Genomic DNA, 15,468 nt, shown 5'->3' with positions numbered 1-15,468 from the left:
GGAATGCAAGTGCTTGTTTCCGCCTTCAATAACTATTGAATCAAATGTATAGGCAGGCCTATGTTCCATGAATTAATACTTTGTATTCCTAAATATATATCAATGTATCTTTAAAGCCATTAAAGCTACCATCGGTGAAGGTCAGTGTAAAGTTTCGGGTCATTACATATGCATGTTGGTGGCGCCATCTACTAAACATACACAGGAAGCTTTGAAAGACAAACGGGTTGGGATTGATGAAATGAAGATCCGGCAAATGAATCGAAGATAGAGTTATACTATTGTATGTAATGCAGAACAATCAACAATCGATCAAGGCGTAAGTATGTGGTGATCATTTTACTAACGCATACTGTAGTACCTTGTATATTCTTGACATAAGCATTGTACTTGATAACAAGGGATGTAACTCTAATGGCGAATTATTCCGAAATACTGACGAACTTCTTAGCAACAACACTAGTTATTATGGATGAGGTACTGGTACTTCTGACTGTGTGCATAACAATTATAACAATGTTGTTTTTACGATTTCATCATTCAATATGTAACTGGAGTGTAGATTGTATAATGTTGGCAAATATCTTTCATGAATTGGTCATTCATGAATGATTTTGGTTGTCCACATTAAATTTAGATAACGGATACACTGTGCATAGCTTTTTTCTGGTATTATACTAAAAGAATTAACACCATATATTAAATGTACACTGTCGAAGCTCAATATGACCCTCCCCATCATATAATAACATCTCATGATCTATGGTAGTGGCGCATGAATTTACCTGAACAGTTAAACGGAAAGGGGAATTTATTTATTGATAGCTGATATGCTTTATGTACAGTAGATATCTTATTGTTTTAAGCTCACCTGTCCTGAAGGGCAGTGTGAGCTTATGCCATACTGCGGTGTCTGTTGTCCGTCCGTTAACTTTTTCTAATGAATGACTTCTGAAGAAGAACTGGAGGACCTAGGGTCATGACATTTGGCCAGTAGGTACCTGAGAGGGAGTGCTATGAAGTTTCCTCATTAAAATGACCTTGACCTACTTTCAAGGTCACTGGGGTCAAATATGTTAAAAATTTCAAAGAACAATATCCTAATTAGAACCATTTAGACTAGAGACATGATACGTTGGTATGTTATGTAGACAAGCAGTGCAAATATTTTTCTCAATTACATTAATGAGGTCAAGGTCAACTTTAAATGCTAGTCAGGGGTCAAATGTCAACACAGGTTAAAGGCTTTAACAATCTTCTTCTCAAGTTCCATAAGGCACTGGGTCATGATATTTGTCCAGTAGGTACCTGGGATGAAATGCTATAAAGTTTCCTCATTATAATGGCCTTGACCTATTTTCAAGGTCACAGGGGTCAAATATGTTAAAAACTTCAAAAACAACAATATTCTAAGAACCATTTGGACTAGAGCCATGATACTTGGCTATGTTATGTAGACCAGCTGTGTGAATTGTTTTCTTTATTACAGTAATGAGGTCAAAGGTCAACTTTAAGTGCAAGTCGGAAGTCAAACGTCAATGTGGGTTAAAAGCTTTAAAATTAAAATTTCAAGCAACAATATCTTCAGAACTGTTTAAGAGATGTTAAAATGTCTTATGTTCTAGTTACCAAATTTGGTCTTAAGTTACCTATATGTCAGTTTCATGTAACAAAAGAAACAGGTGAGCGATACAGGCCCCCTGGGCCTCTTGTTTGAAGATTATAATATGTTAATCAAACTGGTTCCCCTGCTCAAGCTATATCGATCAATCTGTACCGTCATTTTAATTAAGATATAGTGTGGCCTATGCATTAGATATGTACTGTCGTTTTGATTAAGATAGGTGGCATATATACAGTATATAGCAATCTCTGACGAGTGTGCATGTTTAGGATGCAACTGACCATGAGGAAGAGGAGTTCATAGGTCAGGTCATCTGAATGTTTGGTTATGCCACTGGTACTCTCCAAGCATAGGCTTTATACAGATATATGCAAGCCATATGTGCAGATGTCATGAAAATATCAGACAGCTCTATTTTCATTCTTATATATATATATATAAATATATTGATACAAACCAAATAATCTACCTGCAGGGATCTGGCTATAATAGATTTGTTTGTGTAAATCTTTTTTTCCTCAGCATAAACAGTATACATGGTTCATCACTGTTAAGACTAGTGTGTTGTTAACAAGGTAGCTATGTCATTTGTTTATAGTCATGCATATATATATATACTTGCCAAAATTTTCATAGAGGAGATTCTGGCTGCTCAAAATTAAAACAGATAAAATGTGTGTATAAAGTCACTTTTAATTTATTCTGTTCTGGGTCTATATTACCATTCAGATTAAACTTTATCTTATTGAGGTTATAAGGCTATGTAGTTTGTCCCATCCAGCTGATAAAGATTACTGGTGATAATGTAATGTTTCATTTTTTTTGTAACTTGTCTTATGTAACAGTACAAATTTCAATTTATCTTCAGCTACAATGTATCTTAATATGTCTTAAAACCATTCATTACGAAGCTTTAAGTTGCATTTAAAATAATAGACTTAAATTTATCAATATCAGTGACATAAGTTATGGTCTGTAATTAACTGTCTTAATTCTGACAATAAATGATACTAACTGCTGTGAGGTACGTCAAAAGTCCATACGAACAAACAAAATCAATATGATCAATTAAGATACTGAGGTGAAAACTTTCTAGTGATCACATTATAAATAAGTTATGTCCTACCTTCAGGGTCAGTTATATTGCAGTGCCTTTCAGTTTACCTGATAAAACAGTTTTGTGATATATTCATTTGCATTATAAAAACTAGTTACTGTTCAATCATCCTGTTATTTAAATATTTGTGTTTGCTAAAACCAACTCTATCTTAATTGCTAAAGAAAAGTATGTTAATCTAGCATCTTTTGAAAAAAGTAACTTTGATGTAGAGTTAGCAGAGCTAAATGGGGAAGACTGAAGTTTGACTGGATCTATATATCTATTTATTGCATGATTACAATGATTTTTAGAATACTGGTATATATATATGTGCAGTGGCACTGGTATGGATTGTTCATGCTTTCAACACATCTTTTTTTTTTCAGGTGAAGCTTAACTTTCCAAACTATGGCAACAGGTGGCCAGTCTTCAAGTCATCCATGTCACAACCTCAGCAACCCGTCCAAACGTCTGTTCTGGTGTCGTCACTGCATGGCAAAGTTCATTGACCCCATTCAAAGGTGGAGGCACAGCAAAACTTGCAAAAAGATTGTTTCCTCTAATCCACGTCAAGAAATAGTTAGTACAGATGGTAGAATATTGCAGGTGGTGGCAGGCACTACTGAGGGAAGTGTGGTGGTGTCCAATCTAGCACCACTTGAAGAACCAGAACCTTCTGTATCGAAACGTAAAATCCGTAAACTTGTCATGAACGATTTGAAATGTCAGATTTGTGACCGTGGGTTTATATCACTCGATGAAATGCGGGAGCATGTAAAGCACCCATGTAGGAAATTTAAGGAGGAGGTGATCCCTGTTGCTGGGGTGTCAATAACTTTACCTGATTTAGAGCAAACGGAACAACATGAGGAAGAAGCTGAGAAGGCCAGTGCCTTGAACAGTCTGGAGGCAAACCTGCAGCAAATGGAGCAGTCACTGGCCATGCGGTCTGATGTAGCTGATGAGGTGGTGGCCAATCAGATTGAGTCTCTACTGAAGGCTGCCCAGGTGTTACAGCAACAACAGCAGCAGGAGCAGCAGTCGGCGGCGGCCACATACCAGCTTTTGGCCGCAGACGATCTTGGTAATGTGGACACACAGTATGTCATCACCACAAACCCAGATCACTACGAAGATGGCCAGGTACAGTGTGACATACATTTCACATGGGGTGATCAAGACATATATACACTATAGCTCACTTTATGTGACTCTTATCATTAAGTTTCATTGGATATTTCTTATTCAATGATCTTGTTTTCAAATGTATTTTTTGGCTTCTAGCTAGCCAATCTTCCTCAGAGTATTTTTACCTAAATATTATATTTATACTAAGAAACATACAAATCATTTAAGACATACTTGTGCTACAAGCTAAGAGAAAGAAGTGTCAGTATTCGTTTCTGTTGTAGCATTATGTTATAGCTATAGTCTATACTACATGTATATTGGGAAGAACACTGCAGAGGACTCGTGTATATATATGTACTTGTGATAATCTACATAATAAACTATATGTATTGATCATTACTTAAATAATAGTAATAATAAAAAAAAATATCCACAATATATCTATCAACATAAAAGATTAAGAAATTTTGGAAATATAACAAAAGATCAATCTTTTTAGCTCATACAGGGATATTTTGTATTTAATTATTAGGAAATCTGTCATGATATAATTTGTCAGTTAATTTCTTGAAAGTTGGATTTAGCAAAAAAACTTTGATTTTTTTGACAGTTTGAAGCAGTCACTGTGGAGACAGTTGCCACCCTGGAGAACATTGTTCCACAGGTTGCTATGTGTCCTGAAGTGGCACAACAGCAAGTAGTTCTGCAATCAAACATAGAACCAGATGACCTCCAACTAATATCTGAGGTAAGGATCCAACTCTGAGCTAGGGGTTATAATAGGTCACAGTAGGTCATCATAGGTCATCATCAATTTCACAAAACACATCTAGGGGAATATAGTTGAATATTTTTGTTGTTTTGTTCAGTTTTATGTGCAGGTAGCTCATTGAACCTTTAACGATCTGGTTTTCCTTTCAGACTGTTACAGTACCAACATTCGAACTTGGTAGGTAGCCATTTTGTGTCATTTAACTTCTTTTAAACAGTTTGTTTTTCAAGTTTTCCATTAATTTTTGTTGACTGTTAATCTCCAATTCCTATATCACAGAATCTGTCCCACTCATTTGAATCATTTGAATCATGATACACAACCAAGATTCCTTTCCCCATATTTCTCTACATGCATATATGATACCAATCTGAGGAAATAGTTTATTTTAGACTTCAATACATGCAAAACAAAGTTGTATACAATCATGCATATTCATTTAAGTGATTAGAAGTAGTTAGTACAGTGATTAAAAATAGTGATGTTAACAGTACAATAAATCTATGTACATGTAGCACAGTTATATTATAGGTTTTGATTTTGTAGTATTGTGATACTTAGACTCTCTTCTGAAACAGAAGCTGTTAGAAAAATCACACAGACATATGTGATCATGATTTAAGTACTAAAACGTCAATGCTGATACAATACTGAGCTTGTAAAAGTTTTTTTACCTTATTAGACTGAAACACGTAAATCTTTGCTGAAATTCTATATAAGTTAAAACAGTTTTATCAGAATTCATCTGACTACAATCATTATCAGAAAATCCTATTCATGTTGGATTGCATACATACATGAGAAACATCTAGAAAAGAAAAAGAATTTCTCATTCAAATCAACTTATAAAAGATTTACACTTCTGAAATTTGTTGCTAAGTAATATCTGTATATATAGCAGTATTATCATAAATCACAGAATCATTTTTTTGTAGAATAAATATTTTCTTATTTGCGTGCAGTATAACTTTGCAAGTACTTCTTCTATTTGGCACTTACCTGGTATATTTTTTCTCTCAAGATTTTAACAAGCATCCGCAGTTGATTCATAGGACTTGAATGATTCATAAATTCATGCCAAGTTGTCATGTACTGTACATGGCTTAATATATTCAAACTATTATTTTATGTACATAAACTCAAGAAAATCAAAATGTGCAAACTTCAATGTCCAGGGTTTATGAGCAGAATGTTTTTATTAAAATGTGTGAAATGCTGATGACATATTTTGATCAATGTTTAAAACAACTACTCTAAAATTTGTTTTCTCTGTATTTTCAAAAGAATTTATTATTTTTTGGAAGTTTTCATTTTAAATACAAAAAGGAAAATTAGGAAATCAATTGTGCTCCGCTAGAAACCGTATCTTTTAAAATGTTAATAGTCCAGAAGAGCTGAGTGGAGTTTGACTAAATTAAGTCTCCGAATTGGGGAAATGAGGTAAATCTTTAAAATCCTCGCTTCTTTTTCCGTATTAATGATGGGATGTAAACTGTAAATTTGAAAAGGGACTCAGTTTTGTATAAACAGAGTTTGTGCCCACACTCCTTTTGGGGCAGAGGGGTTGGGCCAGATTGGGGGAAATACAGGTATGTTTAAAATTACTCTTTATCCCCATGAATTTTAACCAATTTTTAACTGGATTCCAGGAGAACCCAGTGTTGTATATAAATGAAGGGTGCATCTCGTTGGAGCCAGAGTGTGGCTCGATTGAGAAAAATACAAGTACATATTATGTTTATATATTTGATAAACTCCTTTTCCTTCTATACTGACGAAGGCCTTTTAACCAAATCTGATGAGAAAAATCTTTTTTTTTGGCCAAAGGGACCCAAAATCTGACATTAAATTTTTCATTTAGTTCCACATCAGACATAAAGAAACTCATTTATTCTGGTGCTCACAGAGGCAACATTACCAGTAGAAATTCAACAAATTTGTGTTTCTTGTTCTTAAAATATTTATTATTGTTCTTACATTATCATTTAGCCAAATACCATAAATAAGGAATGCTGATAAACACCTTAGAAAGATTTGGGTGAGAAGTGGTAATCTGGATTCTAATGATCACGATAAAACATTGAGTCCAGACTTATGAGTCTCGGCTGTAGTATCTGCTTTTCTTATAATTGCTAGGAATGTGTGATATATAACTAATTTATTTTTTTGATTTGGTGATTGAATAATTATTGTAAGTGTTTATCTTTCTCATATTGAGTAGGTCATAGCGAGGGAGGAACCGGAGATTGGAAAACATCATAGCTTTGTCCCTCCATCCAGCCGAACACCATCGACAAGCTCACCACCACCATATTCAGAACCAGCTGCTGAACAATCAGGGGAGGTCACCAGTCATTGTCAGGGAGTGTCTATGGATAAAGAGCCACTAACTTTTCCTAATGATGACAATATTTTTGACAGTTCAAAGTCAGATAAAATATCACCTACTGTTGGAGAAGGATGTTCTGCTAATGACTCAGTTATGTCTGATTGTGTCCCAAACTCTTCGGACAAGGAGGATTCTCGTGATAACAGTGTTGCCAAACCAAGACCTTCAAACTGTTGTGAAAATGGGTGCTGTTATGACCCTACTGTTGATGATTTTGGATTTAGGAACCTTATAGAGGATAATGATAGCCAAACAAACGAACCCACTCGCCAATGTACTTGTAGATTGAGATCTACATCATCTAAATCAAACCAATCACCTTCAACAACACATCAACTGCCTAAACCATCAAAGTTCAAAGTTCACGAGACTGCAAAAAAGATGAGAACTAGAAGCATATCTATGGAAGAGAAAATAATTGTTCCAAAAAAAATTGTGAAAAAGAAGCGGAAATATATTGGTGGGAGAGGAAGTTTGGACTGTGTAGCTAGGTCAAAGAGAAAAAAAATAAAAAAGACGGCACCTCAAAAGGGGAGTGTTAGTAATTCAAACACAATACAGACATCAAGAGATATTGGAGAAACTCATGAACAGAAATGTGATCAGAATGTGGACAGTGTAACAGTCAAAGAGAATGTGAGTGTGATAAAAAGACAGAATATTGGGATCAAAGTTGATGGCTTGGTTGAATCGGGTAGAACATTATGTAATGAAGGAAGTCAAAATTTAGAAAATAAGGCAACAGAATTGAATAGTAATGTATGTCTTTCAAAAAGTGTGACGCGGAAACCAAAAACAGCAAGAGAACCAAAATGTCGAATCTGTGATCGCATATTCAAATCTGTTAAGCTTCTTCAGAAACACAACAAAGTGCCATGCAAAATTAAACACACACGCAATCTGTGTCAGAAGGTGCTTCGTCCCAAACGTGCACCTGTGGAACATCTGTCGTCACTTAAGCAGAAACCTAAACAAAATCTCACAAGCAAAAAGAGCAAGAATGTGTTACGACCGCAGCTTCTGCCGGTAAGACGAATCTCAGATACCACTCTCTTTATATTGCCTAAAGCAAAAAAGGGAGGTAAGAAGAGACGGAAGTCTGCCCCAGTATTTATCTACTCACCACCAATCAAGGAGTACAAAAATACATCTCTGGGTGTACACATGACATACAAGTCATTACCCTTCAAGGAAAAATTCTTCTTTGATCTAGGAATGATTTCTACCGAACATCTCAACAAAGACAGTTGTGACACAAGAATGATGGATGTGTGTGAAGGTTTCTCACCAGATTCGGAGATGGATCGTCAGTTGTCTAGTCAGGAAATGATTGATGTGGTTGGACCATGTACACCTCCACCAATATTAGAAAAGATCCCTGATCTTGACATTTTCCCTGTACATAGTCCATCTTCTTGTTCCGACCTTGAACCTCCTATACTTGAGGTCATTTCAGAGCTACAGTTTCAAGATTCTAGTTCAGAGGTTTTATCACATTCAAATTCTACCATTTGTAGGAAAACCTCCATGACACCAATGATGTTTCCATTGCCACCGACAGCAGGAAAGGATGTGCTACCAGTTTTGGAAACAAACAAAGAGAAGAAAACATCAAGCATCAGAACTGCTGCACAGTCCCAGACATCACAAAATTTTATGTCGCACAACGAACAAAATGAGTCGGATGAAAAAGAAAAACACTCCAATGAAACATCGTTTGAATGTAACAGTCAAGAGTCTGTTCAGGAACAAATGACTGAAATATTCACAAAATATTTCATTTCTCCCGAAAAACAAAAACAAAATCCAAATTTAAAATCGGTGAAACAAACAGACTTATTTTCGAGAAATCTGTCTAGAGAATCTCGAAACAATCAAGAGATTATTCCAATTCATAATCAAGAACAGTTGTCTGATATTGAGATGCGTGACATTCAGACATGTCATCTGTCATGCTCAAGCTCCAAAATGTATGAACTTCAGAAGACAGCTGATACATCTCCAGACAGCTTGATGGTTGACATGCAAAATACTTCACAAATTGAGTGTACATGTACATCGACTGATAGACTGGATACAGTCACAGAACAGCCACAGGAATCTCAGATGGGACGTTTTCTACAAGAGGAGGATCCTTCTACTCAGAATCTCTTGTTGGTTGGAGATAACCCTGTGGGGAATTCAATCAGTGAGACACCTCTTACATTACCTGCCTCTGTTGAAGTCTCTGCAGCGGAAAATCTGGAACAGCAGATGTCCAACCACGCAGCACCATGTGATGCTGACGTTCATATGATTATTGATACAGAAGTGGAAATACATCAGTCCGCACAACCTGTCACACACAAACTTTCTGTCGATCAAGTAGAGTCAGAAGTAAATCCCAAAGAACATTTGACTGAACTTCGAAGTGAAAATGTCCAAAGTCACGCTACTGCATTATCTTCCCCTTGTAAGTCCTCCACAACTCGACATTTCACAGATCTTCTTGCTGACCTGTGTAGCCCTCCACATTCGGAAGGTATTGCAGCCGACACCTCAATATGGTCCAAAATCCAACCACTTCCTCCCCATAGTGTAACTGACAAGGAGACCAGTTCTAGTGAAAAAACCAAGGATTCACAAAAGTTGGGGGAGCGACACTTCATGGATGCCATCATGGCAGCAGCAATAGATATTGGTAAGACTACTAGTAGTGCTACAGTTAACACCGTGTCTAACAGTTTGTGTAGAAAAATCCAAAAAGTCACAGTGGCTGTGCAAACTGATGCAGACTCTTTCACAGAAAAAATGCTACATTCTTCGAACAATTATTTGGCTTCTCGGACGGACACACCAGCCACTGATCAGGACCTGTTATGTTCTGATATGGTAGGAAGTGAAACGTTTGAAACTATGTGTGCCACTAGAAAATTGAAACCGTCAGAAACGAAAAATCTGGAAACAGAAAGGGCTGACAACAACAGAAATTTGGAGGTCAATGACCATGCGATTGATCTGGACATCAACACAGTTACTAAACAAACAGAAATTTGTTCTGACACAAGTCCAGTGTATGTGCAAGAAATTCAAGTGGAAACTTATCCAATGCAATCAAGCTCTAAGGAAGGTGGAGTAAAGGAATCTTCACCACAGGATGTTACTCCAGACCGTTCCTCTCCGAAGGATATAGTCGAATCTTTGCATCCTACTATTAGTCAAAGTCAACCGCCTCTAAATGAAAGCCGTTCATTGGAGTCCTCAACAAAATTGGGTTCATCAAAGGAATCTTCTCCTCAAAAGGGTGAAGGACGTAATTTATTTGAAAGCCTCTTTTCTAGTCTTGGAAAAGAATCTGACAGCAATGATAGTACAGGCGTTTCACTGTCAAACACCACCCCAAACAACACGGAGTGTAGCATTAAGGAAGCTGTGATATACTCTCCATCCCAAAACAACGCACACTGTAACATTGAGGAAGCTGTGATATACTCTCCATCCCAAAATAACACACACTGTAACATTGAGGAAGCTGTGCTATACTCTCCATCCCAAAACAACACATACTGTAACATTGAGGAAGCTGTGATATACTCTCCATCCCAAAACAACACACACTGTAACATTGAGGAAGCTGTGATATATTCTCCATCCCAAAACAACACACACTGTGACAATGAGGAAGCTGTTACATACCCTCCACCCCCTAAAAACACACACTATAACAATCAACCTGACATTTCCCTACAAAAGGATGTATCTCTGAAGGAAAGGCTGCCACAGAACTTACATGTACCACAGCCTAACAGTCAAGAAGTGGTTGTTTTTCCTCCTCCTGGCAGTAAACTGACGGTGCAGGCACCAGACTCACCAGCTCCACAATTTGTCGGTAGAACTACATCGTTACCTTTAGGTTTATCTAGAGATATTCCAGACATAAAGAACAGGACAAATCTGCTGGAAATTGTCGCAAAATCTCTTGGAATTTACTCAGATGAGAATCAAGACCCTCAAACTGTAAACTCTGCTGGTAAACAGACTTCAGCAGCAGAAACTGTAGAGTCTGACGTAGCAACAGAGAACCCCCAGTCAGAAATTTCACCTGTGTTTGTAAATATGCCATTTGTACAGTCTACCTCATATATTGGTGAAGCAGAGGATTCTAGTGTACAGATCATCGTCATGAACAACCAATCCACCTCCAATGATTATACTTCAGATATCAATGTGATTGACTTGCCTTCAAAACAAGAAATCACCACCAAGCTCATGGGAAATTCCAGTGGTTTGCTTCATCAATCAGAACAACACAGCTCCGATTTAGATAGGTCCTATCAAGACTCTTGTTTGTCACAAAAGACATGTAGCAGATGTGTAGCAACGTGTGCCGGGGACATGTCGTCATCATTATCAAAGTGTTCCTGCAGTGTGGTGGTAGATAAAATTGTTGTACCATCAGTGGTGTCAAATACAATAACTTCTCAAAAACCTGGAGTCAAAGTTGTCATGTGTGGTGTAGAAGATTTAAAAAAGCAGGACAATTCTTGTATAGTTATTGCAAACAAGTCGTCATTACAAATTAATTCCAGTGGTCAAAGTACTAGCAGCATAGGGACATGGCATGATCAGGAGGCTGCTGGTGTGTCACAGCTGCGAGAAAATCTATGCAACACTCCAATTCTCCCTGACCACTGTAATCAGGAGGTGGAAGAAAGGTCCTTGCATCTTTCAGATGCTACGTCTGGTTCAATTGTAGTTGGTCAGAATTCCCAGCATAATTCTAGTATTACAAGTTCCTCTATGAGTTATTTAACACCAGTTATTAATGTCTCTTCCTGTGGGACCCCCACACTGTATGATATTCACCCTGTCTCTAGTGTTGATGGACTCAATTCTAATGCTATGATAACAGACATTCACTTATCAACTATTGATACAAGGGATGTGTCTGAACCTGTTGCTATGGTGACTGAGGAAGTGAATAAACCTGTTGTCATGGTCACAGGGGAAGCGATTGAATCAGATGTGACCATGGTAACAAATCTTGATTCAGTTACCACAGAGGAAGTAAACGTCTGTTCAGGGTCGTGGGGAGAGCCTAACGTCATGGTTCAGTATGTCCAAGATTTTGATTGTGATCAGAATGTGTCTTATATTGTACTAGACAATGAACAAAAGCATGGCTCAGATCCATTTGTGATCACAGAGTCGTCTTTCCTGCAGACAGGGGAGACAATTCTGTGTTCAGAAGAGGAGGGCCTGCTGAACAGCAAGGAGCAGCCGTTACAGGCAGCCGTCATGAATTAACTAATTATTATCATCCTTTCTATAAAGCATTTAAACTGTTAAACCTGTTTGCGTTAGTGTAGTAAGAAGTGCATGTCACATAGCTGAAAAAATCATGCTGATCTGCAAAAGAAAAATCTGTCAACTTATAAATGACATAGTTTTGAGTTTAGAAACAGTTCTACATTATTCTGTCACAAAAATAATTATACAAAAAAATGGTTTGAATGAGAAATATTTGACATAAGAAGGCATATAACACAGTTTTGTGAAAATCATAAATATTTGTGTAAAACAAAACAGGTGACATGTACATCACTTTTATCATTGATATTTTGTTTGCTTTTCATGACTACCAAAGTTAAGTTGCTTGAAATAATTTAACAAGTTGGATTCTTTGGATGAATTTCTTAAATTTTACCAGAAGTGAAATAAATGTGGGGTTTAATTTCACGCCCCTTTTTACAGGAATGAAAATTGCTAAACCATACATCATATTTCCAGGACTGCATTTTGTGTCATTCTACATTGAGGTTGCAGCAAAATATTTTCCTGACACTAATTCAAAATCCCATTCCTATAGGGCCAACACAAAATAAAGACATGTCACATTCAAGTGAAAATGTGTACTTCAAAGGTTGTCTCCCTTTAAATTGTTAAATCACCTTTTGAGATAAGTTACTTTTATGAAATGAAACAAACAAAATACATGTACATGTGCATAATACTTGTGATAAAAAAACATGTCTTATTAGAAGTTCACTAAACTTACAGTAACGTTTGTTTGTATGTGTGATACTTACTTATAGCAGAAGTATAGAAATCGATTGATAAGGATAACTAGTTTTGAGAAAGTAATATTCTTTTTGCATGTATGCTTTCCCTAATAGTAAAATGTTTACACAGTCATTGATATAAATGTGCTGTTTTCAAGATACTTTTTCTTTCTGAAATTTGAATGGGTTTTAGATATGCATGTCATGTGGTAGGGGGGCATGTGTACTTCGAATTCAGTAAACATGGATTATCTGACAACTGTTACTGCAATATACAGAAACTCATGTTACCAGCTGTGTATCTGATGAGCAGATACTAATCCATAGATATCCATTTCATAAAGATATGAAATTTCTGCCATTTCTATCCAAATCTACCAATCTTGCACCGCGACGAAATTGGCTTGTTACTGTTTGATGTTAATTTTACCTTCACACTTTTTTTTTGACTTCACACTGAAAGTATAACATGCCCCCCTAATGTACCAAGTGACTGCCAAATCATGTGACATTTTATCTCGAAACCTGTATTTTAGAAATATTGGAATTTCTATTTACTGGTACAAAAAAATGTACTAATTTATCTATGTCCATATTAATACTGTAACTAAACCCATATGGCTAATGCATCTATACATGGATTATAAACTACTGACTACATATATTAGCTTGTATGTACCTGTATCAAGTTAAGTGTGGAATTTCACTGGCTGCAACACAATTTTTCATTTGCAACTACCAGATACATGCAGCATTCAAGTCTAAATGTAATAAATATTTCTGAAGTTTTTGTCTAATGATAGTTAAGATTACAAGAACATGAATGTATTTCTTAGATAGAAGTCCATTGTTTAAGGCTGATGTCCTATAAATGTACGTTAACATACGGTTATATAGACAAAGCTGGCTAGCACTGGGACGTCTTGTTTTACTCTGCGACAGTTAATGTTTACATTGTAATGTTTAAGTTTTGTTGTGATGAAGTATACACCTACTGTTAATACAGACTCTATTTTCAAGGAAGGCAGTGCAATATGAGCTTGTTATAGTAATCTTAAGAGAGAATTTGATATCATAGCAGTTATATTAGATAAATAAATGTGTTACTGATTAAACTTCCTGTAAAATTTCTTTTAAAGCTTCCTATATATGTAAATATTGTTTATATATCAGTGGTCAATAGTGATAAAGTGCTGGAGACCTGCTCTCAGATATTCAAAACCTCCTAAGTTTAACTCAAATATCAAGTGGTAGATGTTCAACAGTGTTACACTTCATAACTGAACTAGCATGTATATAGATAAAAAAAAATCCTTTCTGAAAGCAGTACCACTTCTGATGAGACTTTTTAACTGTTTTGAGAGATCACTTGTTCTTGTTGTTTTGCCATAATGAGTATCTCTTCCAAACCAGCTCAGTTGTATTGTGACAGTGTTGATGTTGTGAAGTTAAGGTTGACATACTGAACCATGACCAAACAAACTTTACATTTTATTTCCATTTAAATATTATGTAATATAAAATGTTTAAATGTTATGATATTTTCTTAATAAGAAGCATACAAATGTATTAAATATCAAAGAAAAAATGTCTGTTTTTTTGTTAGATATTAGGCCAAATCAAAATTTGATGTATATTTCAGGTATCTTGACTGAAAAAATTGAGTAGGTCGTATGAGATTTACTTTAATTTATGTTATAATTACAGAATGTATTACATACAAGACCATATTAAGCCCATTTGAGGGTAATATTTGGTGCGTTTGAGTGAGATAAAATTGTTAATTGTTAAAAAGGTAAAAACTAGGTTCGGTCGGGTTACTTGAAACATACATATTTTTTGGCCTAACCAGGTCTGGAGGGCCACATGAGTTTATTCCACAGTGCAACATCTGTTGTCAACTTGTCCTTTAAAAGACCACTAGTTCATTACAGCTAAAGGGACATTGACCTAATTTGACATGGTCATCTCTGAGCCAAGAAAATGCAGTGTTGTATGAGTAAAGGGTGACAAAAAAGTTTTATCAACACATTTTATCCCTGTGACATTGAAAGTTGGTTAAGGTCATGCATTTGAACAAAGGATACATTTCTATTTTTAGGTCACCTGAGCTTTGCTCAAGTTACCTATTCTGATCCCTTCCTATCCGTCGAGAGGAAGACGTATTGAGGAATTTATAGATAAAAACAACTTGTGCCTTTTTAACAACAATACCCCTACTTATTTACACCCTGCTACAGGCTCTTGTACCCACATTGATCTATCATTATGCCATCCATCCATTTTACTTGACTATGACTGGAGGGTAAATGATGATCTTTGTGGGAGTGACCACTTCCCAATTTTTCTTCAGAATATTGTGACTCCTCTTGATGATCCTCTACCTCGATGGAATATGCACAAAGCAGATTG

The 15,468-nt window shown here is 36.2% G+C and overlaps 1 protein-coding gene across 3 annotated transcripts; it reads left to right on the top strand.

The window, feature by feature from the left end:
* The first annotated feature begins 22 nt into the window (after positions 1–22).
* On the top strand, positions 23–14,613 carry LOC110450235. Of its 3 annotated transcripts, XM_021497622.1 has the most exons (4): positions 23–319; positions 3,110–3,866; positions 4,465–4,602; positions 6,848–14,613. In XM_021497622.1, exons 2-4 carry the CDS (start codon positions 3,132–3,134, stop codon positions 12,299–12,301), a joined length of 6,327 nt encoding a protein of 2,108 aa, XP_021353297.1. In that variant the 5' UTR covers positions 23–319; positions 3,110–3,131; the 3' UTR covers positions 12,302–14,613. The 3 variants fall into 3 exon arrangements, with proteins under 3 accessions (XP_021353297.1, XP_021353300.1, XP_021353298.1); XM_021497625.1 differs by lacking the exon at positions 23–319 and having other exon boundaries at positions 3,601–3,866; positions 6,845–14,613; XM_021497623.1 differs by lacking the exons at positions 23–319; positions 3,110–3,866 and adding an exon at positions 4,776–4,803 and having other exon boundaries at positions 4,492–4,602.
* The last annotated feature ends 855 nt before the right edge of the window (positions 14,614–15,468 follow it).

This window comes from Mizuhopecten yessoensis, unplaced genomic scaffold, assembly GCF_002113885.1.
Source record: "Mizuhopecten yessoensis strain PY_sf001 unplaced genomic scaffold, ASM211388v2 scaffold5141, whole genome shotgun sequence".
Taxonomy (NCBI): Eukaryota; Metazoa; Mollusca; class Bivalvia; order Pectinida; family Pectinidae; genus Mizuhopecten; species Mizuhopecten yessoensis.
This window is presented reverse-complemented; position numbering and strand designations above follow the sequence as displayed.

What these genes read in the sequence shown, in the direction of transcription:
- LOC110450235 (XM_021497622.1), top strand. Translation starts at nt 3,132, where the DNA reads ATGGCAACAGGTGGCCAGTCTTCAAGTCATCCATGTCACAACCTCAGC. An exon ending in ATCACTACGAAGATGGCCAG is followed by an intron (nt 3,867 to 4,464) that starts GTACAGTGTGAC and finishes TTTTTTTGACAG; the next exon opens with TTTGAAGCAGTCACTGTGGA. An exon ending in ACCTCCAACTAATATCTGAG is followed by an intron (nt 4,603 to 6,847) that starts GTAAGGATCCAA and finishes CATATTGAGTAG; the next exon opens with GTCATAGCGAGGGAGGAACC.